Source organism: Lissotriton vulgaris, chromosome 1_1 (genome assembly GCF_964263255.1).
Source record: "Lissotriton vulgaris chromosome 1_1, aLisVul1.2, whole genome shotgun sequence".
Lineage (NCBI taxonomy): Eukaryota > Metazoa > Chordata > Amphibia > Caudata > Salamandridae > Lissotriton > Lissotriton vulgaris.
This window is the reverse complement of record NC_141685.1, coordinates 1,961,784,754-1,961,810,375: the sequence shown is the minus strand read 5'-3', so window position 1 is coordinate 1,961,810,375 and position 25,622 is coordinate 1,961,784,754. Positions and strand designations below refer to the sequence as shown.

At 46.3% G+C, this 25,622-nt stretch overlaps 1 protein-coding gene across 3 annotated transcripts in view; it reads left to right on the top strand.

Moving 5' to 3' along the window:
* Positions 1-25,622, top strand: part of DMTF1 (cyclin D binding myb like transcription factor 1) — a 482,730-nt gene that overhangs the window by 59,123 nt on the left and 397,985 nt on the right. For 2 of the 3 annotated variants that reach the window (XM_086919720.1, XM_086919718.1), the window contains exon 3: positions 2,223-2,333. The exons of the other annotated variant lie outside the window; for it this stretch is intronic. In XM_086919720.1, the coding sequence (XP_086775846.1) occupies positions 2,223-2,333 (111 nt within the window). The remainder of the gene's footprint in view (positions 1-2,222; positions 2,334-25,622) is intronic. 3 annotated transcript variants of the gene reach the window in all.

The window sequence follows — 25,622 nt, the reverse complement described above, 5'->3', positions numbered from 1 at the left end:
CTAGAAAGACCACCACCCTTTGTGCCCAATTCGACAGGATGTCGGGGGAAATGGCGGCTCCTTTCACTTTATCCTCCTCCTCCGCCATATCCAGGATCTTTGTTATAGGCCCTATTGCATCCAGCAACTTATCCTGACAGGAGCGCCAGGAACGGTCAATGCCCTTGCGAGGGTCTTTTAATGAATTTCGCAAGGAAAGTGGCCATTTTCGGGTCTAGTTCCGGAGTAAGCGCCACCTTTCCCTCTAGAGTAGGTCTAGGACACTCCCCACGCAGACAGCTCCGTGCTTCCTTGTCCAGGGGCTTGCATATGCGACTCGCCCCGAACTTCGCCACCCTGTCCCCCGGGGTCCAAGCAGCCGACCGCGGATGCATTATCTCATCCGGGTCCAGCATGCCAGAACTATCCTGGGGTAACTCCGCGGCCAAGCCCGACGGGCGCCAAGAACGCACAGACCCATCCTCATCCTCATAGTCTGTGTCTGCTGGGATCATCCTGCCGGGGGACGAGGGTGCCGTGCCAATCGATCCCAAAGGGGTCGGCGGAGGCGCTGGGGTGGGCACAGTCGCCTTAGCCAAAAAAGCGTCACGTAAACGTTCAAAAGCGTCTCGGTACACACCCTGCGCCACCCCAGAAACCCCCGCCCTACAAACCTTTTTGGGAGCTGGGGGGGTATCCCTGCTGGGGCAGGTATAGACCCAGAATTCCCCAAGTGGGCCTGCGCAACTCTCTCGCACTCTTTTATAATGCGGGCAGATGAGCGCTCCTCCATAGGCCCTACCACCTCAGTGACACAGCGGTATATAGAATTGTCAACGACATTGAAAAGCTCATCATCGTTCAGGTAACTATGAGTCTCCTCTTCCTCGTAGTACTCCTCCTGATCCATCTAAACTACACACCCACCTCCTGCTAGGGGAAAAAAATAGGCTGGGGCAGTGGATCAGGGTTGCGCAGGAAACCAGCGCACTTTATGGCAGACCATCGTCTGCGGCTATTTGGGTACGGTAGAACTGGAACTGGGGAAGCACTAACCCCTCAGCGCGCTGACCCTCTCACAGACAGGGTCTATGCCACCTCCCTGCGCGCTGTGGATGTGTTTCAGAACTCAGCAGGTATAATAAGACGCGATAACGCGCTCGTGCAGAAAAAACGCCCTCAGGCGGCAAAGACGGTTGGAACCGCTGTACAGACCCCCCGAGGGGCGTTAATTGATAAATGAGGGCACAGTAATGACCCAGGAGGCCTGGGCGTCAAGGTGAGGCGCCGGGGAAGGCTCCAGCGGGTCGTTCACCTCAGCACGGCTCTCAGTGTGTGAAGAGCCGCGCTGAAACCAACAAGACGCTTTGGCTCCCCCTTGGCAGCAGGAACTGCGCCGCAATTCAGGGAGATCGCGTGAGGAACGAAAAACGTTCCCGCGATTGAAAAAACGGGCTCTGCAAGGCAACAAAGATTAACAACACAAGTGAAAACAGCCTTTGAAGAGCCCTAGGCAAACACACATAGGCAAATTATCATAAATCACGAAATGTTCAGAGAGAAATCAAAAACCACTTAACTGGCTGCGAAGCAGCGAAGAAAGAGGAAGTGGTCACAGGAGGGACGTCCTATCTATCTGTTGTGGACATTGGCGAAGGACTACTCTGTGGACTGACTTGATGGACATGATGGGATTTGTAGTTCTGGTGCAAATCTGTGGCCTTTTTTATGTTTTTCTTCTAAGCCTTATCCTTGTTCTGGGATTTAGGGCTTATGTTAATGCTTTTCTGGCTGCTGTGTTTTTCTGTATTAATTAAAAGCGAAGAAGGAAAAGCATAATCTGAAGCCTCCGGTCCTGACATAGAATCGAGATGCTCTTAGCTTTGTCTTGCAATTCTTTTTCTTGCAAATTTCAATGGTTTAATTAAGATACACAAAAAGCGTTTTGGTTTTTGATAGTTTGCTGTAGAAGAATTCAGTTCAAATCAGAATTGTCATGTATCTATGGTGCACTAAAGGTCCTATTGAACAAGAAAGCAATAATGCCAAATGCATTGTTTTATGATATCCAAAACGTATGTTTGATGCATCATTTGGTCTATGTAGTTTTCATGAAAATCTTTGAAAAGTTATTTACAAAGATTAGTGAATGTGCATTCATCTGTGCTCACATCACATTGCTAACGTGGTTTGACAAATTATGTTTTTGCCGACTCTTATGCGCATATATATTTTTTTTTTAGGTCATGAAGTGAACTCCGAAGAAAACTTAGAACCATCTCAAAAACGATTCTGTTTTTCTGAGGATAGTCAAAGTGCAGATGAATCCACTCCATGTATTTCAATACTTGCTAGTAAGTAAAAAAGATCTGTAAACAAATATAATCTATTTTGTTTATTAATTACAAACTAGGTTATTATCCTTTTTATCAGTTTAAGATTTCAGACAGTTACAGTTTAAATGAGCGAACAAAAAGTATTTATCAGAGGATCCCACATAGCACACCCATGTCTCAAATTAATCCCATATTGCCAACTCCTTATGTCCTTTTCCAAGACTGGGGAGGGAAGAGCGAGTAAGCAAAGCTATAGCCACAGAACACCTTCCTGCCATCAATGTGTGGCAGAAGCCTCAGTGTTTGATATTAGTAAGCCTAATCATCTGATATCAGGGGCAAGTTGAGATCAGAATATTTTAAAAGGCCCTTTATCGCCAGTTCGAACAAGCATTTACAATGCACCGGTCTCGTTTTCGGAAAAAGGTAGAGCTATTGGCATTGTAAATTACAAACCTTTTATTTATGTGTTGGTTTTGAAAACAGATAAATAAATGGCATTGTCATTTACAATACCAATAGCTTAATCTCTTGCAAATACGAGACCTATTGCATTTGCACCACACCCACAGACGGAGAGCCACACACACAGCCACAGAGCCACACACACAGCCACAGAGCCACACAGCCACACACACACACAGCCACACACACACACACACACACAGCCACACACACACACACACACAGCCACACACACACACAGCCACACACACAGCCACACACACACACACAGCCACACACACACACACAGCCACACACACACACAGCCACACACACACAGCCACACACACACACAGCCACACACACAGCCACACACACACAGCCACACACACACAGCCACACACACAGCCACACACACAGCCACACACACACAGCCACACACACACAGCCACACACACACAGCCACACACACAGCCACACACACACAGCCACACACACACAGCCACACACACACAGCCACACACACAGCCACACACACACAGCCACACACACACAGCCACACACACACAGCCACACACACACAGCCACACAGCCACACACACACAGCCACACACACACAGCCACACACACACAGCCACACACACACACAGCCACACACACACACACAGCCACGCACACACACAGCCACGCACACACACACACAGCCACGCACGCACACACACAGCCACACACAGCCACACACAGCCACAGCCACACACAGCCACAGCCACACACAGCCACACACACACAGCCACACACACACAGCCACACACACACAGCCACACACACACAGCCACACACACACACAGCCACACACACACACACAGCCACACACACACACAGCCACACACACACAGCCACACACACACTCAGACACACACACACTCAGACACACACACACACACACTCAGACACACACACACACTCAGACACAACCACACACACACAAAACCACACACACACACAACCACACACACACAGCCACACCCACACACACACAACCACACACACACACACAACCACACACACAACCACACAACCACACACACAACCACACACACACAACCACACACACACAGCCACACACACACACACACTCAGACACACACACACTCAGACACACACACACACTCAGACACACACACTCAGACACACACACACACACTCAGACACACACACACACACACTCAGACACACACACACTCAGACACACACACACACAGCCACACACCCCCACACACAGACACACACCCCCCCACACACACACCCTCACACACATACTCAGCCACACACACACACAGCCAGCCACACACACACACACAGCCAGCCACACACACACACACACAGCCAGCCACACACACACACAGCCAGCCACACACACACACAGCCAGCCACACACACACAGCCAGCCACACACACACAGCCAGCCACACACACACATACAGCCACACACACACAGACAGCCACACACACACACACAGCCACACACACACTCAGCCACACACACACACAGCCACACACCTTAAACAGTTCTCAGATAGGAGCGCGCAGTCAGTAGTTATCTTGAAAATCTGCTATGGATCAACCTTGTGTAAAAACACAAGTTCCAAGTGTGATGCAGAAGCTTGTAGGTGCGCTCACTTAGCAGCATTCGAAATCTGGAGGGAAAGAAAGCGACATGGTTTACACCTATGGGAGGGGTTTTGGTTGCACATTAACGTTCTTGAATAAGCAACTGTAATAATGCAAGGCCCTCTAGCAAGCGAGTCGCGTTGTTGGTGCAAGGTTGCCTTGCCTTTGAAGTTTGTGCGGGAACAGCGACCTAGTACTCAATGACCAAAGAATGGAACATCTAAGGTTCAAAATCACACGAGCAGACCCTTGCTGATAACACCGCTAAAGTAAAACATTAAAATGTACACAAAGGTGGATAAATTATAGGCGTGACAATTGTCCTGCCTGTCCCACGCAGGGAACAGTATTCATAAACTCTCCAAGGACATGACACAAAACTTGCCACTGTGCAAACAAAAATTTGTAAATGTCGGATTTTTCTCTACTTGCGGGGTTTTGTGCAGTGCGAGCGAGTTTTGTTACCAGGGCAGTCGGCAGCCCACGGAGTCCTGGGCCCACCGCTCGCGAAGTGGGGGCGCGCAGCAGCAAGCTGTAGAAGACGATCCTGGTGGCACTGCCCCTCCCTCCTCAAGCAGCCCCACCGCACAAAGCCCCTTCACCCTCACGGCCGCCGCGTGTGAGCACAACACTGCGCAGCACCTTTTTAAGTTCAGCTGGGTATCTTTGTAGAACTGAGCGTGACTAAAACATCAGTGATTTGAGCACTCACTGCAGACAGATGTGTGTGTTCCAGCATTCAAACAGCAAAATGTCACCCAGAGATCACCAGTTTAGCTTTTAATTCTTCTGAAGTCGACACCCTCAGTACTAAAGATACCTGGGGCAGCGTGGCTTGCGTCCCAAACAAGGGAAGCAGGGACAGGGCGGGCGCCCGCCCGTGTGTAGCGCACCGCGGCAGCCCCACCGCACAAAGCCCCTTCACCCTCATGGCCGCCGCTTGCAAGCAGCAACACTGTGCAGCGCCTATTTAAGTTCAGTGGGGTATCTTTGAAGAGCATAGACCGTAGTTGGGATTTAGATGGGATCGACGTTACAGCCTCAGGCGGAACCCCACAAGAATGAAGCTAGAGATGGCAAAACAGCCCCGTCCTTTGCAGACTGGGGGGCGTGTTTTTTCTTTCGCCCCTCTTCTCCATTGGCTGGAATGTAAACAACGGCCGTGTTTTAGACTTGTTGTTTACATTCCAGCCAATACGAAAAGGACGGTGCTTACAGCGAGAGAATGACGACACTGAGACCTCTTCTCCAATGGCTGGCCGCCGTTTAGGAGGCCAGCCAATGGGGAATAGGGGCGGGGTTTACCCTCGCTACTCAGTCATTAATTCTCACCAGCGAGACTGCGCATGTGTGCAGCCTACGCTAGCCGAGACCTAAAAATGGCCTGTGCAAGTTAGTTTAGCGTTGTTGGCTTTAAATCAAAAGTTGCCTGTGCCGGATTTCACGTTTGCCCCTATGTTTGATTTAAAGTGGAAGAGGTGTGGCGCAGCGGGCAGGGTGCCTGACTCCAGACCACAGGGTTCAGTTTGATCCCCTGCTACGGCAGCAGGTTAGCCCAGCACCATGTGACTCAGGGCAATAGCTTGCTTAATCTTCCCGAGGGCCCCTAGCCCCGGGACACCTCCGTCGAAGGTAGTGGTGCGCTTTACAAATGCTGGCATTTACATTTTAGTTTTCACCTTCCTGTGTCTTGAGATGTTATTTTTCTTCAATTAAAGCAGAAACTATTAACTAAATGTATTTATTATGTGTATTAGATACATTTTTCTCTTTTAGCTGAAGATGATATTTGAGAGGAATGAATGCTAACTTCTGCTGTTTCTCAAATAATACTTTGTTTGTGACTGAAAATATCACTGGAATAAATCACCAAAATCTAATCCTTCTTGGACAATGTCTGTTGTCCAAGAAGGATCTGGGGAAAAAAGGGTAGTAGCGTGATTCAGGCTAAACACCTCAAAAATCAAAACTAAGTAAGCATGTTCAGTATCACATTTGTTAATCCTTATATACTTATATTGTAGTAATCGTCTAAGAAAATTTACCTCTGTCATTCAATAAATAGTAAACCACTACTCCATGACTTTTATGTGCTGTGCATTTGCCACCCAAACAATACATTCAGATTAAGTTCTACTTGCACATCACATTACACCAGCAGTACTCATTAGAAACTACTGTGAGCATCATGCACTCAACACATTCATATAATTTGCAACCTCAGTGGTGCTAGTTATACTGACATAGCAATATTGTTTTATCAATCTATCCAGAAGTCATTAACTTACACCAACCATGTCCACTTCCAGAATGGTATCAAAGGCACATAATGGGCAGCGATGCTGCAAAACTTAACCATCTGAGGCCAAGCAATGGACAACCACACACCAGAACAGACTAGAACAAACAATAAATGTCCTTCGCCTCAAACATTCATGCACACAATGCTGTACACTGACCTAGCCACCACTATATATTCTATCAGGGGTCTCCAACCTTCACTGTAATAAGAGCTACTTATGTTCAATAGAACTAATCAATAGATTCTAATATTATTTGTGTTGTAAAAGTGATCAAAAGAGATTACAATAGTGGCTACCATAAGCAAAGTCACTACTGGCAATAATATCGGTGCAGCAGGCATGGTTGCAAGCAGTAATGTGTAAAAGGCATTGCCAATATGGAATCTCTCCACGTGGGTAATACATAACCGCTATCGCTGAAATGCCTCTGGCACCTAGGTAATAAAAACCATTTGTAAAAAAATGTTGAAAATTCAGCCATGTTCTTCATATATCAGTTTGAGTTCTCAAAATATATATTTTTTTTGTCTTAGCCATGCACTCTAAATTTAGTATACATATTCAATAAAGTAAAAGCTTCTGATTTAGTAGTCTGAGTTGCACACAGAAGAGCTACGTGCAGGGACCTAGAGGGCTGCCACTAGCTCACGAGCTACTCGTTGGAGAAGCCCGTATTATATAATCCATAGCGAATCATTACATTAGGCTGTTCCAACCTGCACACAACTAACCCAGTGTTACTTATGTCTACATAATACAAACATGAACCTGATGAAATATCAACAGATCACTTTAACTCCAGTCATTCAGAATCCTTCAGATGTAAACGGCACAAAGATTCCAGTAGCATTTGCATACCATACAAGTAGTGAGCATGTACATTAAGGTTGTGCTTTATATAGCACCATCCCATCCGTTTTGTGAAAATTTACTTAAATATAATGCATTTTAAAACCGTATTTTTTTGAGAAAACAATTAATTAGTGCTTCACAGAATTGAGGTTGCTTGTGAATATACACTAATATTTCAGTGGTCTTTCACAGTGCTTTGATTGGAAACCTCATATGTGCTTAAAATGACTGCTTGGATTGTTAATGCCTTGGATGGATGTCGTCTTTTGCTTAATTTAGGTTTTATACCACCCGCTCTCCTTACCAAGGTGATATCTTGCTATTCAATCATAGATGGTTGCGATTGGGACTGTGCTTGAAACCAGATTAGTTTGTCACAAACATGTCTATTCCAATATATAAATATATTCATTGAGTTATACCAGTTCCATTTTTGACCTCCACAATAGAAATAACAAAAGCATTTGATAAATAACATTGTGTGAAAATACAGCTAATGAACTAGAAGAGGAATTAGAGTGACTTCTTCCATCAGCTAACATCTGCTCTTCTATCTGGTGCTCAAAGATGTTGAACTTCACAGGTCTGATCATTCTAGCACCGATTTTTGTATTGTCGTTATCTGTACTTTTTTTATTGTAGTTTGTCCTACCCTCCACACCCAAGAGGTAGAGGGGCAACTCTCTACCAGACAGTGAGGACAACCTCCTTTTTAGAAAGGATGGCCAAGAGACTAGGCTTCTAGCTCTAGAGAGAGAGAGAGCGAGCGAGCAGAGATGAGCATAGGACCCATCAACGGTGGTAGCAATCTAAAAAGCTAAGAAAAAGAAGGGTCTTATGATCCTAAAATCCCCAGAAGGATTGTCTCATAAATATGAAGATGATGATGACATCACCAAATGGTTCACAGCCTTTGAGAGGCCTTGTGAAGCCAGGAAAGTGAGGACATTTCACTAGGGGACACACCTATGGGAACTGTTCTCTGGTAAGTGCAGAGACAAACTTCTGACCCTTAGTGGGACAGAAACAGTGTCCTATTTACTCATAAAGGGCACCCTGATTAGGAGATTTGGACTCCCTATTGAGGAGTACAGAATTGCGTTTGGGGGGATCAGAAGTCTCGCAGTCGGTTCTTGGTGGAATTCATAGACTACTCAGTAAAACACTAGGTGGCTGGTTGTCTGGAAGTAAAGTGCAAGATTATGATGGTCTTTATAATTTGTTTATGGAAGAACACATTTTAAGTAACTGCATCGATGAGACGTTACATCAGCATCTGGTAGACGTGGGTACAATTTCTCCCCAAGAATTGGGAAATAAGGCAAACCACTTGGTCAAGACAAGGGTGACCAAGACGTCCAGTGGGGTTGACCCGAGGAAAGAGAGTGAGATTCCTAAAGATTAAAAAAAAAAGGAGTTCCAGGTAGACCCCTCTCCCAACCCCCAAAAACCTGCCCAGGAGGGTGGGCCCAAAGACACCTCCCAACCTCAAACTGGGCATCAAGGTAAAAATTGGGATCCCAACAAGGTATGGTGTCACAACTGTCAAGACACCAAGGACCCTAGCTATCCTAAAATCAGTGCCCCTAGTATAGCTCTAGGGGTTGCCAGTGTAGCCTTTGAGGGTGGTTCCTCAGATGAGGAAGTCTTCCTAGCCTTCAACTGAAAAATGGTCCGGAAAGGTGAGTTGAAGAGTACAGAGGGGAATAGACACTTCTACCGTCTACTGGTAAATGGAATTCCAGCCACTGCCCTGAGAGATACCTGTGCCAGTCACACTGTGGGGCTTGACAGGTTGGCACTCTCAAACTAGTATGTCCCAGGGGAGACAAAAAGAGTTATCCCAACGGAAGGTCACTGCTAGGCCTGTGGCAATAGTGCCCCTAGAAATAGCTGCGTCCCTTAGTTGGAGAAAGGTGTTATTCAATAAAGACTTTCCACTGGACTGTCTCCTTGGGAATGACAACCCAGAATTTGGTCTGAACCAAAGTAGGGTACTGGTCCAATGCCAGTCCCCACCCAAGGATACTGTGAGGGCTGACCCTGCAGTTAGTGCAGATAAGCCCCCAAAGAAAAAGAAGAGACCCTGTAGGGAAGGTAGACAACTGTAAGCCACAGTTCCGCTGGGACAGGGATATTCTATCACAGTAAGGGAGAACCCCAAAATTGGCACTGGTGAAGCCCACCCTAGCCCACAAAAAGACCTGACTAGTCAGGCAACTGTCCAGCCTGAATTGGTGGCTCCTCAACTGACAGAACAGAGGATGGAAGAAGGGTGTTCACTACAAAGCGTAGTGGCCCCCTACACTAAAACAGCTGAAGAGCCACCAGAACCCAAATAAGCATGTTAGTTTGTCCCTTCACCTACCAGTGAAGAGCTAAAGGTGTGGTTTTGGGCACTGACAGATGTCAGTGGCCTCTGCTGGGTGTTAGCCTTCATGGCATCACTGTGCTTGGCATGGTGGTCCAGCCCCCTTCCAAAAAGCAAGTAAGGCCCCCTGACCCTGTTGGTCATGGTGGGGTTACTCAAGCTATGGTTAACCTTGTTAACAAGTTAGGACTTGCCTTAGCTGAGTTAGAATTTGCAGAGGTAGGCACCTCTGAATCCAAACTAAAAAGATGGGTTATAGACACTAAAGAGTTAGGATAGGAGCATTGGGAATTGGGTCCTGTAACTGTTGAGGTAGGCCAGCACCCCAGGGGGACTGACCTAGACAGAAGGATGTATACAGAGTAGGCCCTGCAACTTTCTTACCACTTCCTCTACTCTTCCTGGCCTGAAATATTAGGTAAACTCTCCCAGGTTTGGCTGAGTCTCCTGCCTTTGGGCTGGGGGGAAGGGGATTGTGTAGGAAATTGGGTTTCTGTTGAAGTAGCCCCCTCCCCACTTTTTGCCAGATTTCTGATGCACTTTGAATTTATGTTCCCTGGGTCCCTGCTAATCAGGTTCCCGGGGCCTGTGTTCTTTCCTGAAATTGTACCTTTGTATCCACAACTGGCACATCCCTGGCCACTAGCAAGCCCCTTGTAAATGGTACCATGGGCACTGTGAACAAGGAAGCCCTCTGAGGGCTGCAGCACCTATTGTTACACCCCAGAGGCCCTGCACCTTAACCCACACCCTTGCGTGCCATGCTTGCAATCCACTGCCTAAGGCCTAGGTAAGTCATCCCTCTAGCAGGGTGCACTAGTCCTAAGGTGAGGGTACAAAGGCGTGAGCCCTGTACACGTACAGTGTCCAAGTCCATTCATAGACATTGTAAATGTAGTAAAGCCATAAAGAATATATGGTCTGGGGGTTTGTCACTACGAACTCCACAGATCCATAATGGCTTTACTAAAAACTGGGAAGTTTGGTAGCAAACTTATCAATACATTAAACCCAAACTGACATCAGTGTGGGATTTAATGTAAAATGCACTCAAAGGGCATCTTAGAGATGCCCCCTGCAATATCGACCAGCCCTAATGTGGTTTCTGAATGGCTGCCTGCCATTGCCACCACCAGACATGTTTCTAAACCCCTGGGTAGAGGGCCTCCCTCTGCTCTCTGGGTCCAGAAACAAAGCCCATCCTGGGCAGAGGTGTCATGCCTCCTCCCCCAAGATGGGTTGCGCCCAAGAAAAGGTAAGCTTCAAAGGCCTTCCGCCTTTGAACGATGTCCCTGCTATATGCTGCCCCCTAAACTGGCACCCACCCGTTCTGGCCCCCAATTGGGCGGGAGAATCTGCGGGATATCCAAGCTAGGAAGAGAGGTGTGACCACCATTGCCAACCCCACCCCTCAGGTGAGGGAAGCGATGTGAAGCACACATCTCAGTCCCCTCCATCTTGAAGATGAGGGGACTCAGCCTTCCCAGTCGTGGGTCGCCTCCAAGAAGTCCTCCCAACAGAGCCTGAAACTTTCCGAAACAGACGTCTCCGCTGAGAAGCCCAGGGACTCCAACGTCTGCTATACCTCCTGCACCCGGCTGCCTCGGTGCCGCTGGCGGTGCAGTTCTTGTGTCAGCTGTTGGCCACTGCAGTGCTGACCACAACCTTAGGAGCTTTGCTCCCACACTCAAGTGGCCTGCTCGCCAGCAGTCCCCAACCAAAGGCTCCTTTTAGCCTGCTAGCTAACGTTGGGCCCCTGCACCACGCTGCCCCAGTGTCGCTGGTAGTGCAACTAGAGTGTCCCTCTGGTCCTAACTTCGATACCTCAACCTCATAAGTCAGATACTTACTGCAGAGATCGATAACCATTTTTCCTCCCACAGGGACTCGTAGTATGAGAATTTGGGTCTAGAAAGTGTTTTATGTAGAACTGCTAATGTATGGGGAAAAGTGAGCGCTAATGTAACGTAATCCGAGAGTATTTACTGTTTAATGCCAAGCATTCTGAAAATTGATATCAACTTGTAACTGTTAGAATTACAAGAACAACTACATTTCCTTGAACAGTCGTGCATGTGAAAGATTCTTATTTCCTACCTCTACCAAGTCCTGCTTGGTTCTATAAATAAACCACAAGTATATATTTGTTATATTTACCTAATTGATCTGGATTATGTCTGAGTGTGTCATCCGCCTTGATTCAGCGAATACAATAATTGCTGAACACACCCTCCTGATAAGCCTAACTGCTCGACCATACTACCACAAATAGAGCTGTTAGTGATTTTCCAATTTAAGCTCTGCTATACCTCTGGTGATCCCCTGGACTCTGTGCACCCTATACCTTTCTTTCGTATAGTACATGCAGAGCTATCTTCATACATAATGCAAAACGAGCCAGAAGATAAGGCACATGTTTCTGACTGGATTAGGTAGCTTTACCTTAGAACGACATTGCAATTCACCAAAGAGTTCCATAAAAATATAGAGAAACCAGGACAAAGGACCAATTCTTTTATAAAATCATGGAACATGAAAATGTTTTACAGGATACTTTATTCGTTATAGTACGTGGTGACACTACTGCGCTTCCCTCAAACCACATAAATTGTTGGTACCAAGCTGTTTCATATCATAGAGATTGTAGTATGGATGTAGACATCAAAAATAAAAGTCAAATATGTGGTGTGAAATTAAACACGCTAAAAAGCAAATATTAATTTGTTATTAAAAGTTCGGATTAAAAATGCTGTTGCTCAGATCATGCAGAAACTAGCAAAGCAATGTTCATTAAAAAAACACAGATCATAAAAATAAGATGGTTTTCCAGTGCTCTCTTTTTTTTGTTTAAAGTCAGAACCTTTTAGGACATTGCAGCTTGGATAAAAATAATTAGTGACACTACAGTGGAAAGTTTGTGCCACACACCTGCTTTTTTTGCTGCACATTTTTTATTGACTGTCATGGTCCTAGTCCTGAAATACCTACAAATTAAGTTTTGCTGAAACGCGTTGACAATATCCACAGCCGTAGCTATCTGTATAAATTTCAAAAGAACAAAGGAATTATTAGGACTCTAAAACAAGGACAGTGCATGACTGCCCGGATATCTGATTTTTCTTGATGACTACCTTCAAGGGGATTGCACATTCAATTTTGGACAACCAAGTTTAGTTTTAATACAAGGAAGAAAGCTATTTTGTACCGAGTTTTTGTTTAATGGTGATGGGTTTGAGATATTTTTAATCGAGCTCCAGGTACTTGTTTGTGAAATGCAAACCTTCATGGACAATCCTATAATAATAATAGTTGAATAAACCGTTTAATTTGATTGATTTTAAGGACCTAGTGTTAAATTAAATTATTTCACTGCAGCAAACTTAAACGCGGTTACTCATCCCCCTGCAGGTTGCCATGCTGTTATTTTGAATGTTTACATTCCAGGTATTTTAGGGTTATTGGGGCATTCCCCTATCTGTTTTGACCTTACATGCCATACGCAATAATAACCACAAATGAACAATACCCGTGTTTCCTGATATTGCTGGACCTTTCAGTTGCCTTCAACTGTCGGCCATTTCACCTTTATAGTTGCCATTGAGTCGCAAATGGGATTCACCGGCAGTGTTCACTGGTTCTCTTATTACCTTTCCAACAGACACTAGCATGTTCACATGGTCACCTTCAAGTCACGAAAGATCTCTATCACCTGTGTACTATATTGTCTCCAGCCATCTTTACCATGTAAATAGAGCTGAGTGGTTCTCTTCTCATAGATTTCAGCACCAAGATTTACTCATATGATGATAAAATATTATTTGCAAACCATCCATTCATGGATGTCCAGCACGTACCTGAAGCTCAAACCAACCAAGAGAGAATTTGCATTAATTGCCAAGAACAACAAACAAGATACAGTACAAAACTAGCACACTGACATGAACCGTGGCGTCTTCGAACCCCAACTGTCACCAAATGTCGGGACACTTGGATTCACCCTGTACGCCACCCTCACCCTTAAGCAAAATATTGCAACTTCAGAACTGCTATTCCAGCTCTTGTATTCTTGCATTTAGAGGGTGGTAATGCCCTACTCCATGGCCTCCCAGACGCCACACTGGCAGCCCTTATGTGCGTTCTATACGCTGCAGGACGTCTCCTCCAGGGCATGAAGAAATATGATCAAATCACCTTCATCATTATGGAATTCCATTGACTACTTACTATTCGGCATCCTCTTCAAAACCAGCTGCATCAGTTACAAAGCCATCACAACAAGTAACCTAGCTTATCTTGTCGACAAACACGTCATCAGTATGCCCACAGACCGACTACCATGATATAGAAGACTACAAAGTGTAAAAAAAGAAACAAGCACTGGCGTTGCCAATAGGTCTCGCAGTAGGAAAGTTGCAGCTATTACAATTGCAAATAACAATGCCTTTTATTTTTGTTTTCATTTTAAAAACATAAAGGGCTTTGTCATTTACAAAACCAATAGCTCCAACTTTCCTACTGCGAGACCTATTGGCAACGCCAGTGCTTGTTTCTGCATCCTTCTACCTCAGTGGAAAGGTCTCTGCATACATTAGATGTAAAGTATTCTTCAATATTATCTACGCAGAACATGAAATTTATAAATCTAAGTATTTGTGAATTGTGGGCCTGTTCGTGAAGGTGTATCCACCTCCAAACAATCTGTGCAAGTGGATATTCTGCAGCATTTTATCACAAATTCACAAAGGGTTTGCCAGGTAGACCGAAGGATCATGCTGTCAGAGGCAAAACAGCTGTTACAGCCTTGCTAAGGAACTTACCATTAGAGGAAATTTGGAAAGCTGCAGTCTGAAGGTGTACCATGCTTTCACAAGACCCTGTCTTGAAACTGACCCTTGAGCTGCTGCTCAAACGAGTTAGGCCTTCGAAATGTGTTTGGATGAATAATTTAAGGCCCACTACTGTATTTCTTCTCTTCCTCCTTAATGGACCAGCTTGCTATTCTATTCAGTGATCATGATTATCAGTAGAGATCTCCAGAAGAAGGCAAAGTTAATTGGCCGTAACCTTAGTTCTCCAAAAGAACTGGATCATCTGACGCTCACTGGGTGTGTTGGTTTGCTGGTAGAGAGTGCTTCCTTGTAGGAGTGGTGCCCTTTAGATCTAGGACATGGGCAGGGCTTGTAAGTGCTTATGATTGCAACATATATTCCCCTGAAGGAGAAGTAAAATACAAAACAAAAACGTTTTGTAAAGCACACAGCTGCCTCGAGAGAGGCGTTTCGGCACAAGCAATCTAGGTCAGACGAGCAAAAATTAGATTGCAGGGTTAGGTTTTCAGACTTTTTTCTAAAAAAAAAGCAGTTATACATAAGTAACTTGTCCTTCTCTTGGGAAGTCTGCTCCACAGCTAGTCTGTCTTCAGAGTATAGATGCTGCTTCCCAGAGCGGCCGCTATTCTTTTGTTTACTTAACAAACCCCTTCGACCATGCTAGGCTGAAAAACATGAAATTGTTATGCATTTTATGGACTGGAGCTCTTTGAGCAATACAGCAACGCAAGACCGAAACCTGACATGAAGAGTGGAAGTACCCCCTCCCTTTAAAACTTCTAAACCGCGTCCATCAAATGTCTTCAGCCTTTCAGAGTAGGTATAAGATAAAATGATGTAGAAGACCCATTACTCATCTGTAATATGAGTCCTCTTACATCGGTATTTATAATGGATTCACATGCACCACAGCCACCTCCCTAAGAAGAGCGATTTCAGTAGGCATTTACCTGGAAAAATAGTCTAAACTGGAGTCTGTGTAGTACTGCAAATGCAGACCCATGTTTTTTTTTTGATTGCTACCTAAATACTGAATGTTTAAACGTGCTGGTGATCTATTTTAGTATTATGGAGAAGCCACTTCCTACCTAACACAGAGAATAGATAGAACTAGACGGAGGGAAGGCAGAGAAGGGGAGGGGGGAGGAGAAATGCGACACGACGGGCAGGGGAGGGGGCCGAGCGGCAATGCGGGTGTGAAGCAGCAGGGGCCTGGGGGAAGCTGGCTGGGGAGGGGGAGGAGAAATGAACGGATGAAGGCAAGGGAGCAGACGTACTGTGGGGGAACTTAAATGTGGCTGGGAAATGAAGAAGGTGAATGGAACTCTCTTCAGGGATGACAAACATAAACAAGAGAGAAAGCAAGAAAACCACGCACTCTAACAAAGTGGTAAAAGAACAGCAGGACGTTGTGGTGAAAGAGGATGTCACAACCCTGGAGCGCTGAAGTCAGGATTTAAAGGTGCAGGCACCGGCCTATTGGAGGAGCAGACCGGGAAGACAACATGCAAGTTAAAGGGACGGTGAGCTGTTGACCCTCGGAAAGCCACACAGAATGTTTTAAATGTTGTTTAAGCAAGCTGCGCTGAACAAAATAAAGGCACACAGCCACAATGTAAACAAGGGAGAGAACAACACGAGTGGTGGGAAACTGAAAGTACGGCCGGCCTGCGGCCGGCCATGAAAGGCACACTGCCACCATGTAAACAAGGGAGAGAACAACACGAGTGGTGGGAAACTGAAAGTACGGCCGGCCTGCGGCCGGCCATGAAAGGCACACAGCCACCATGTAAACAAGGGAGAGAACAACACAAGTGGTGGGAAACTGAAAGTATGGCCGGCCTGCGGCCGGCCGTGAATAATTAGGGGAGGAGAAGCCGCAGAGCGCACGCTGGGCGAAGCCCTTTGATGTGATGTGCGGCCGTGAATGCGCGTGCTTGTTTGGTCACGTGATTCACGTGAACTTAAACAAAACCGCACGAACGAAACCCTTGGTTTCACGAGCGTTTTGAGGACATGAATTCTCGCTACGCTCGATGCGCTTGCGCGCATTGATAGGTCGCGAGACCTAAACAGACCTTTTTGAACTAATCACATAGGACCTAGAAAATCCCTGAATCCATCTTGACCATCCCAACGATGCTCCAATTTAGGAAAGAGTTGTAGACTGACCCCTTTAAGGAGCACTGCATCACAATGCATTAACCGCCCACAACCTAACATCCTCTCCTTTAATTGTTGACTTTGGGCTCTCCGCTGCCTTTTCCCTATGTTTGCACTAAAGAAATACCATATACATACATATATACTTTTAGTTAGGACACTGGTTTAAACCATAAACCCTGTTAGGTCCTAAATCATATTTAAAAGAAAACCTAAAAAAAACAGTATTTGCAAATCCAATAGGTCTTGGTTATGCGGTTTATTGGCTTTGGCAGTTATTTTTAGAGATGGTCTGAGGATTAGTGGCCTCATAGTTTGGACATAGTTCCAACTCCGGATGCCGTGATGAGAAACTTGGGGTTCATGGTGAATGAGAACCTTTCCTTGAAGGAACATGTGAACGCCACCATGGACTCATATTTTGGAATTATGTGTCCTCTCAGAAAAGTGTTTCAGTGGGTACTGCTTTAATCAAGATAATCCCTAGTCCAGACCCTTCTAATTAGTCGTCTGGACTATGGGAATGAGCAAATTGCTTCTCTGAATGATGGACTGTTTGCCAAACATCAGGTGGTTCAAAATTCTGTGGTACAGCTAGTTTGTCACGTTTCCCCTCGGTCGCCCGCAGAACGCATTCTCAGAAGGAAGTCTCCACTGGCTGCCCATAAAACAGCGATCACTTTTTAAACTCCTTTGTTTGGTTCACAAACCTCTTTATGGGAATGGACTACAATACCTAAAGAAGAAACTTAAATGGTATGCTCCCACTAGGAGTTTCAGTTCTAGCGGGAATCTTTAGTCACATCCTCGCCGCATCTGTACTGCTAGATATGGGGGCAGATCCTTCTCGGCTTTTCAGCACAGGAACCAGCTTCCAACACCTCTTCGTGCTTGCACTGACTGTAGATTGTTTAAAAAAAGCTCTTAAAACATGGTTGTTTTAGCCTCGCTATTCAGTTTATAATTCTTAAGACTCGAATCTGTTGCCTCAACCTCTGGCTATGTAGCAGAACCTAGAGACCCTTTTAAGTGTGATTTGTCTCGTCTAAGAAATAATTATAACCTATTCTGTGTCGTAACCTTGCCGCATTTGTATTTTAATGTCCGTCCAGTACAACACATAGAAAAATCACCTAAAGCTGGTATTTTTCCTCTGAACAGTACATGCCTAAAACAGTAAATATAAGAAGTGACTTTAAAAATGTGTTCTAGAGCTGCTTTAGTGATCTCCAAGTGATTATCAAAGTAAATTAAAACAGAGAAACCATGTTAAAAATAAATACAACCGATTTTATAAAAAAAAAGTACTATTTATTTATCTTTCCTAGGGCTTTGCAGAGTCCGTTATCTCTCTTCCCTGTTAAAGGGGACGGTCACAGTAGGGCGGACAGACACTTATTTGTAGGGCAGAAAGAAAAAAATATGTAATTCGCCACATGGCTTTTTTTCTTCTCCTTCTTTATTCGTAATTTGGATTTATTTTTCTTGAAAATGTGCAGACCTAACAGAGAAGCAGCATATTGAGGTAACAAGAAAACACACACCAAAAGGAGACCGTTTATTTTCTTGTACAGGTAAAAAGGGACTAGTTAAAGGTTGTGTGGAGTGCACTTAGGGTGCCTTGCAAAAAGTGGTTATAGGAGCTCTCCAGACAGTTGGACCCCTTCATTCCTTAAGATAGAAAATTATGAGAGTTTAATTAACAGTAGTGAAATGATGGATGATGTGATGGGTGCTTTGTTCACCATTGAGCTTTAAATATCCTTGCAGACAAAAAATGTAAACGCTGCAGAACAGTTGTAAATCTTCCTCGTAGAGAGCACATCATCCCAGTGGTAGAGTAACTTCACTTGCTCCTGGCCCTGACTAAAATTCACTTTATACTTATTCTGTCATTCCCAAAGCTATCACTGATGTTTTTCCAGACTAGCTAAGTAAATGTCCCATTGAGGGAAAGTGTCTTAGTGAACAAGAACCCATGTGGGATGTTAGTGATCATGTTTCTGCTGATAGAAATTTCTCCCACTGGATATTTAGGAATTACAATCCATTTCTCAGTTTGGGAAAGCCCCAAAGACCTTTCTGCTTTACATGTAACGTTTTGTTTTGAGCATTTTTTTTATAACTGTTTTTATTATTTTCGTTCATAACATTGGCAAGACAATCCTAGTCTATACATTCATATATTACAATAGGCTTACATAGCTCGTGACATAAGTTTCCATAGACTACCGACTTCTCCCAGCTGATCACACTTCGAACCATAAGTGACCTTTCTAACCCAATTCCCCTACCCGTCACCAAAGTCAACATCCGAACTATCCCCATCACATGTTTTGTCGGTCCCGCCAGCTTCATGGCTTGTCCTTTATTATATAAGACCGCAAGCATGTTTCCCGTGCCCAACTGCGCCCTGTCCGCCATATATGCTGGATCAGCCTGGGGGGCGTGGATCCATTGATTTATGATCTTGAGGTGTGCAGCCCAGTAGTATAATTGGATGTTGGGGAGCGCAATGCCTCCGTCATACCATCCTAGGTGCAATGTTGTTTGTGTCTGTTGCCCCATAACAGTGTGGAAACTAGCACTGCTATTTGCTTAAAGTACTTTAGTGGCACCGGAAACGGCGTGTTTTCAAGGGCGTATTAGAACCTGGGCAAGGCCATCATTTTGAATAACGCTGCCTTTCTCAACAGCGTCAGAGGGAGTGATTCCCAATGTTTCACGTCTCTCCTCAGGCGTTCCGGGGGGGCGCCAGGTTTTTGGAAAAGAATTCCGCTGAATCCTCCGCGATGTAAATACCCAAGTATTTAAAGGGGTCCTGGGAGACTACCAGTGGGCAATCCAAAGGGAACCGTGGCGCGGTCCCCTTAAGCATATATAAAACCGATGTAGACCAATTGATAGTATACCCCGAGATGTTTCCAAAATTATCGCGCATCTCGAGAAGCACTGATATGGAGTTTTCAGGGTCCGTGAGGTACACTAAAATGAGGGAAATTCGGTCTTCCCATCCCTTTAACTACCGCACACCTCTCAACAGTGGGGTTTCTCTAATCCAGGCCGCGAGGGGTTCTAACACTAAAGCGAAAAGGAGCGGTGACAGGGGACATCCCTGACTCGTTCCCCTCGCCAGCGGCACAGCGTCTGACATGTGCCGATTGACCGCCACACATGCCTGAGGCCCGGTGTACCGGAGGCGTATCCAGGCGCAGAACTTGGGGCCAAATCCCAGGTGCGGAAGGGCTGCGAATAAGTAACTCCATTCCACCATATCGAAAGCCATCCTCGCATCTAGGGACATGACTGCCGTCGGTTCCGACAGGGTGTGTGTCTTAGCCAACGTTCCATACAGTTGCCTGAGGTTAAGCGCCGTGTTTCTATTTGGCATAAAGCCTGATTGGTCTGGGTGAATCAATTGTGAGAGATGCACCATCAATCTATTTGCCAGCACTTTAGCAAGTATTTTTGCCTCCGCATTGAGCAGCGATATTGGGCGATATTAGGTACACTCGGACGGTGGCTTACCGTGTTTTGGGATAGCCACTATTGTGGCCATTCTCTGGTCGAGCAGCAGTTCGCCTCTATCTAAGCTATCGATGTACATTTTAAGCAAATGTGGACTGATGGTGCCTACCATCTGTTTGTACAATTCTACTGGGATCCCATTGGGTCCCAGTGCTTTGCTCAGTTGCAGCGATTGGATTGCTGCTTGCAATTCGTCTTCCGTGAGATCCGCCTCTAGCTCCAGGGTTGCCTCCTGCATGAGTTGGGCATTGCTATTTCTTTTATAGAGGCCGCAGCCTCAGCTTCCGACATGCTCAATGTCGATGTATATACCTCTCGGAAATATTCTGCCAATATTTGTACTATGGATTGCGGGTCTGATGTGAGTTGGCCCCCTGCGGTCCGCAGTTGCGGTATACCCCTGGTGCCTCGCTAACACCTATCCAGCCAAACGAGGAGCTTTCCTGCTTTGTCCCCAACATCATATACTTTATGCCTTGTCGCTGTGAGGTCAGACACCGTCTCCTGTCGCAGATATTCCCTGTATTATTGTTGTTTAAGTTGTAAAGCGTGTGTTGATGCATGTTTCAGCTGCGTGCAATTCTAGCTCCAACTCTGCTAAGTCTTTCTGTTTCTCCCGTTTGTGTCCTGTGATGGAAACTATCGCCTGTCCTCTAATAACCGTCTTGTAGGCCTCCCATAATACTGACTGGGAGTCAACAGATGCAGTGTTATCTGCGAAGAAATATTTTGTGGCTTTATGGAATTCTTTTCGTATTCTTTTTGGGACTTGCAAGTATCCTGGATAAATAGGGTAGAGCCTCTTACGGGATTTGTGATGATATGAATAGGTCAACACTACAGGTGAATGGTCCGATATACCCCTATGTTTGTTCGCAATGTCCTCTACATTTTGCAGACTGGGCTCCGAGGTCATGAAATAGTCTATTCTAGACAGACTGTTGAGTGAAATGTGTATTGTCGCTCTGCGTGATGGGCATGCCTCCATATGTCAATCAGCTCCATTGCTTCCGTGAAGCTCTGTAGGCGGGAAACGCCCGACGTCGGTGTCCTTACAGGATGCCTGTCTAAGCTGGCGTCCATCGTGGCATTAAAATCCCCCCCAATAATTAAATCCCCTTCCGGCAGAGACAGCAGAAAATCACTGAGGGCTGGGAGTGCCACTGCATGGAGCGCCAAGGGGATGTATACTGATATCACATTAACCGGCCTACCTCCCGTGATCTTCTTTTCTGGTTTGAGGTTCTATGAAGGAAGAGTTTTTCCTCACTGGGATACCGTTCCTCTGGACCCTGATGAGAATTCGTAGTGTACCGCCATCTTGTACCCCCATCTGTCTAACGCCTTACATGCCGGGCCCACGAGGTGCGTTTCTTGCAGGAGTGCCACTGTGGGAGCCTGAGGCTTCAAGGCCCGCATTACCAGCCCTCTCTTAATTTGGTCTCCTAGCCCATGTACGTTCCATATAAGTAGTGTGAGTGGGGTCACCTGAACTTCGGGGGCCGTGTCCTGGCTGTTCGCCATCGTCGTGTACTGTGCCGTTGATGTGGTAAAAAATGAATGTCAGCTGCAACCCTATCGTACAATATGGAAACCTGCCAGCTTGTATACATTGCACTAATTTGTCAATGCCTGTGCGAACTACAACAACTAAACTCAGAACTCTTACTCCCCTACTCTGTGTCCCACCCTCCCTCCCTGCCTGACTGGCGTTGAACTGCCCGCCACCCCAACTTAGCAGAGTGCTTCATCCCATCCCACAACAGTGTACTTGCTTGAAGGGGGTAAGAAGTCCAAGGAGGTTGCGACCTCCCCTACCCTCTGGGGCCCGCTTCAGCCCAGTGTCCTGAGTCAGTTCAGCTGCGGTCCTGTCTATACACGGGTGTCCATTATTTGGCCCTTTTCCCGCATTTCAGTTTCATCCATGGCCGAGGTCTTCTGCTTCCACACTTTGTGAACTTTCCTCGTCTGACTGGCGGCGGTCCTGGCTGCTCAAGTTCTCGTCGTCATTCCGATGGCGTTGTCCCCTATTCCCGCGACGCTGCCCCTCCACTCGCCGCCATGCCATCCTTCATGCTAATCATGGGCCTCTTCTGGTGTCTCGAAAAACCACGTTTTTCCATCTGCTACCACCCTGAGTTTTGCTGGAAATAACATTGAGTAAGGCACTTCTCTAGCTCTCAAAGCTTTCTTAACCTCCAAGAAACCACGACTGTGCCGTGAAACCGCCGCAGTATAGTCCGGGAAGCAGGAGATCGCTGAGTTTTGTATACGAATCGGCGGGGATACTCTTGCAGTTTGTAGTATTGCGTCCCTATCACGGTGAATAATCGTGCGAGCACTGGTCTGGGGGGCTCCCGGTTAAGATCTTACACCCGGAACTCTGTGGGCCCGTTCGACGGAAAAGAAGGTTAAAAGTCCTTTCAGTTGCATCCTGTTCTTTATGAGGTCTTCCACATACAAATCCATCGCAGGAGCGCCTTCACTTTCCGGAAGTCCAAGAATTTGCATGTTACTTCTGCACGAGCGCCCTTCCTGATCGTCCAGCTTCTCCGCCAATAATTTATTCTCAGTGGTAAGCCGTGATTCAGTTTTCTGCAGTGCAGCTGTGTCCGTTACTAAGGTTTTTGTGACATGTTCAACCGTCGTGACCCTAGATGTGATTTTCTGAAAGTCTGCCCTCAACAGCGACACATCTGTGGAAATTGAGGCTACCGTGGCCTGAACGCTGGTAAGGTCATCCATTATGTCTTCTAGAGTCACTTTTTTGGAACCACCGTCCCCCATGGCCTTTCCTGATGAGTCTTTTTCTTCCGTAAGCGGCGGAAAATCCTTCCCGTATTTGTCCAGTTTGGCTTGCGTGGTCTGCGACCGTAGGCCCCTGTCTGCCATGTTGATGTTCGGGTTGTCAGGGTATGCCGCTGTTAGTTGCCGTCGTCCGCCTTGAGCTTGTCGGATTGCGTGGCCCGTAGGTCACTAAGAGCCCCTCAGTCAATATGACGTGCTTCCCACAGAGTCTGTAGCGTGAGTACCAGGAGGGGGGTGGGGGTATTTGCTGTTTGCCACGGTTGTTCACTATGCAGCCCGGCTAACTGCCGCCCGATTGGGGCAAGTGCCTGTATTCAGTCAAGTTCTCCTGCGTCTTCAGTTGTGAAATGTGACTTCTGTGTCTTTAAATACCCCTAAAGGTGTCGGGGAATTGTGCTGTTTATGCACTCACCACATAGCGCTTCACTTCCATCCGCTGGGACACTCTTCTTGACGTTGTTCGGTATTCCCCCGGGCTCTCAGGTAATCCAGGCCCCGGCTATCCCCCGGCGACCAGGCCTCACCGTGCAGATGTGCCCCCTAAGCCTCAGGCCACTATGTTGCGGTCAGCGCCTCTGCCCCAGCTGTTGTGCCGTTCGCTCACCCCTCCGCTGTGCTCGAAAGTATTTTGCCGCCTCCGCCGCCGTTCCGCCGCCTCCTCTCTCCATGCTGGGTGCTGTCGGCAATCTAAACCCCGGCCGTCACCTGGGAAATAGGCCACCACAGCGTGTTGTAGTCAGTGCCTCCTCCTCAGCTGTCGTGTTGGGTCGCGTGCTCCTCCGCTGTGCCTGATAGTATTTCCAGTGCCTCCGCCGCCGTTTAGGCCGTTCCGCCGCTCCCTCTCTACGCTGGGTGACTTAAAAAATGTAGTCCCCGGCCTCCACAAGTGAAATAGGCCGCTACTGCCCGACGTCAGCAAATACAGAACCCGTTGTCGGATTACCACCGGAGTTTCACCCGCAGCTGCCGCTCGGCCCCTGGCCTCAGCGTATGCCCGAGGTGCATGAATATGTAGGATAAGTGGTCGGATTTTCGTTGAAGGTCACGTCCTCCCCGGAGCCTCCTCAGGCAGCAGCCATCTTGCTCAGCTGCTAGCCTGTTTTGAGCATTTTGATGTTTCTAGAGCAGTATAAAATTATTCTTTTGAAGGTAGGACAAAGGAGTATATACTAAATACTGCTTCCTTTTTGCTCTCTGTTTGAGAACAATATATTGAGAAGATAAGTTGCTTTTCGGAGTCTGGATGTGCTGGTTAGTCTAAATAGAATTCAAGTACTCATTTAATAATGGAGGTACTCTTCTGTTTTTTAGGTTGCCTCTTGTTCTGACCAGACTACATTTTCAGCAGACCGCAACATAATCTTCATCTTGGAAAAACAGAAGAGACTGAAGGAGCTAGGGGATTTCAGTCACCTAATATTTCATGGTATATTGCTGATACCAGATTATATCATATTCTGTCTCACAGCTAAGCTGGTTTACTTGGGCTTCAGTAACTATGCTGTGAAAATTACATGTTTACTGCACTGCATTAAAAGAAGCTGCCAGCAATCCAAGTAATTGTCTAAAGGGGCAAGCATCAATAGTGACGTTGCCTCTCAGACATCTGCTTTCGATAGGGCTCTTGCTTTAGCTTTTGCTCTATAGAAGTTGATAAAAGGCCAAAACAACTTTAAAATGGTATCTTTGCAGGCTCCAACACACTTCATATTATCTGTTGCAATCCTTGCCCGCACTGCAAAATCTGATATCCAATGTATCTTAAAAATCAAACCATTCAAGTTTAGTGACATTTAACCACCTTTCAGACATGATGAGATGATTCACAATCATGAATTTGTATTCATTAAATGAGGTGTCAGTTTATACATTTTGCAATGGACTTAAACCTAAGGTTTGTAGGGATGCCAGGCTTGCGTATCAAAGGCGGTGTGCTCACACAAGGTCACCTCTCGGTTCATTGACTTGGGTCTATTGTTGGCCAAATGCCTGATCACTTGCAGATGAAAATCACCCAACCCTCCGCACCTCACAGCCTGGATGCAGTCGTTCAGAAATTGAGCGCAGGATGAGAGTGTTGGCCTGCACAGGGAGGACAAACTAGGACTTCGCAAACACCCCATAGCCAGCAACTGGGATGTCATTATGGTTGACTTGCACACTGATATACCTGATCCTTCCACATCACCATATCTCCAGCTGACCTGTGATGGAGAGATGGGTGGGGGGGATGTGATGCAGAATACACCACCCATTGTGACAAACTCCCCTGACATGCCTGATTCAGATGCTGCGCGCCCTTAACCAACATCACCCCAAACTGTAAGGATTACGGCTA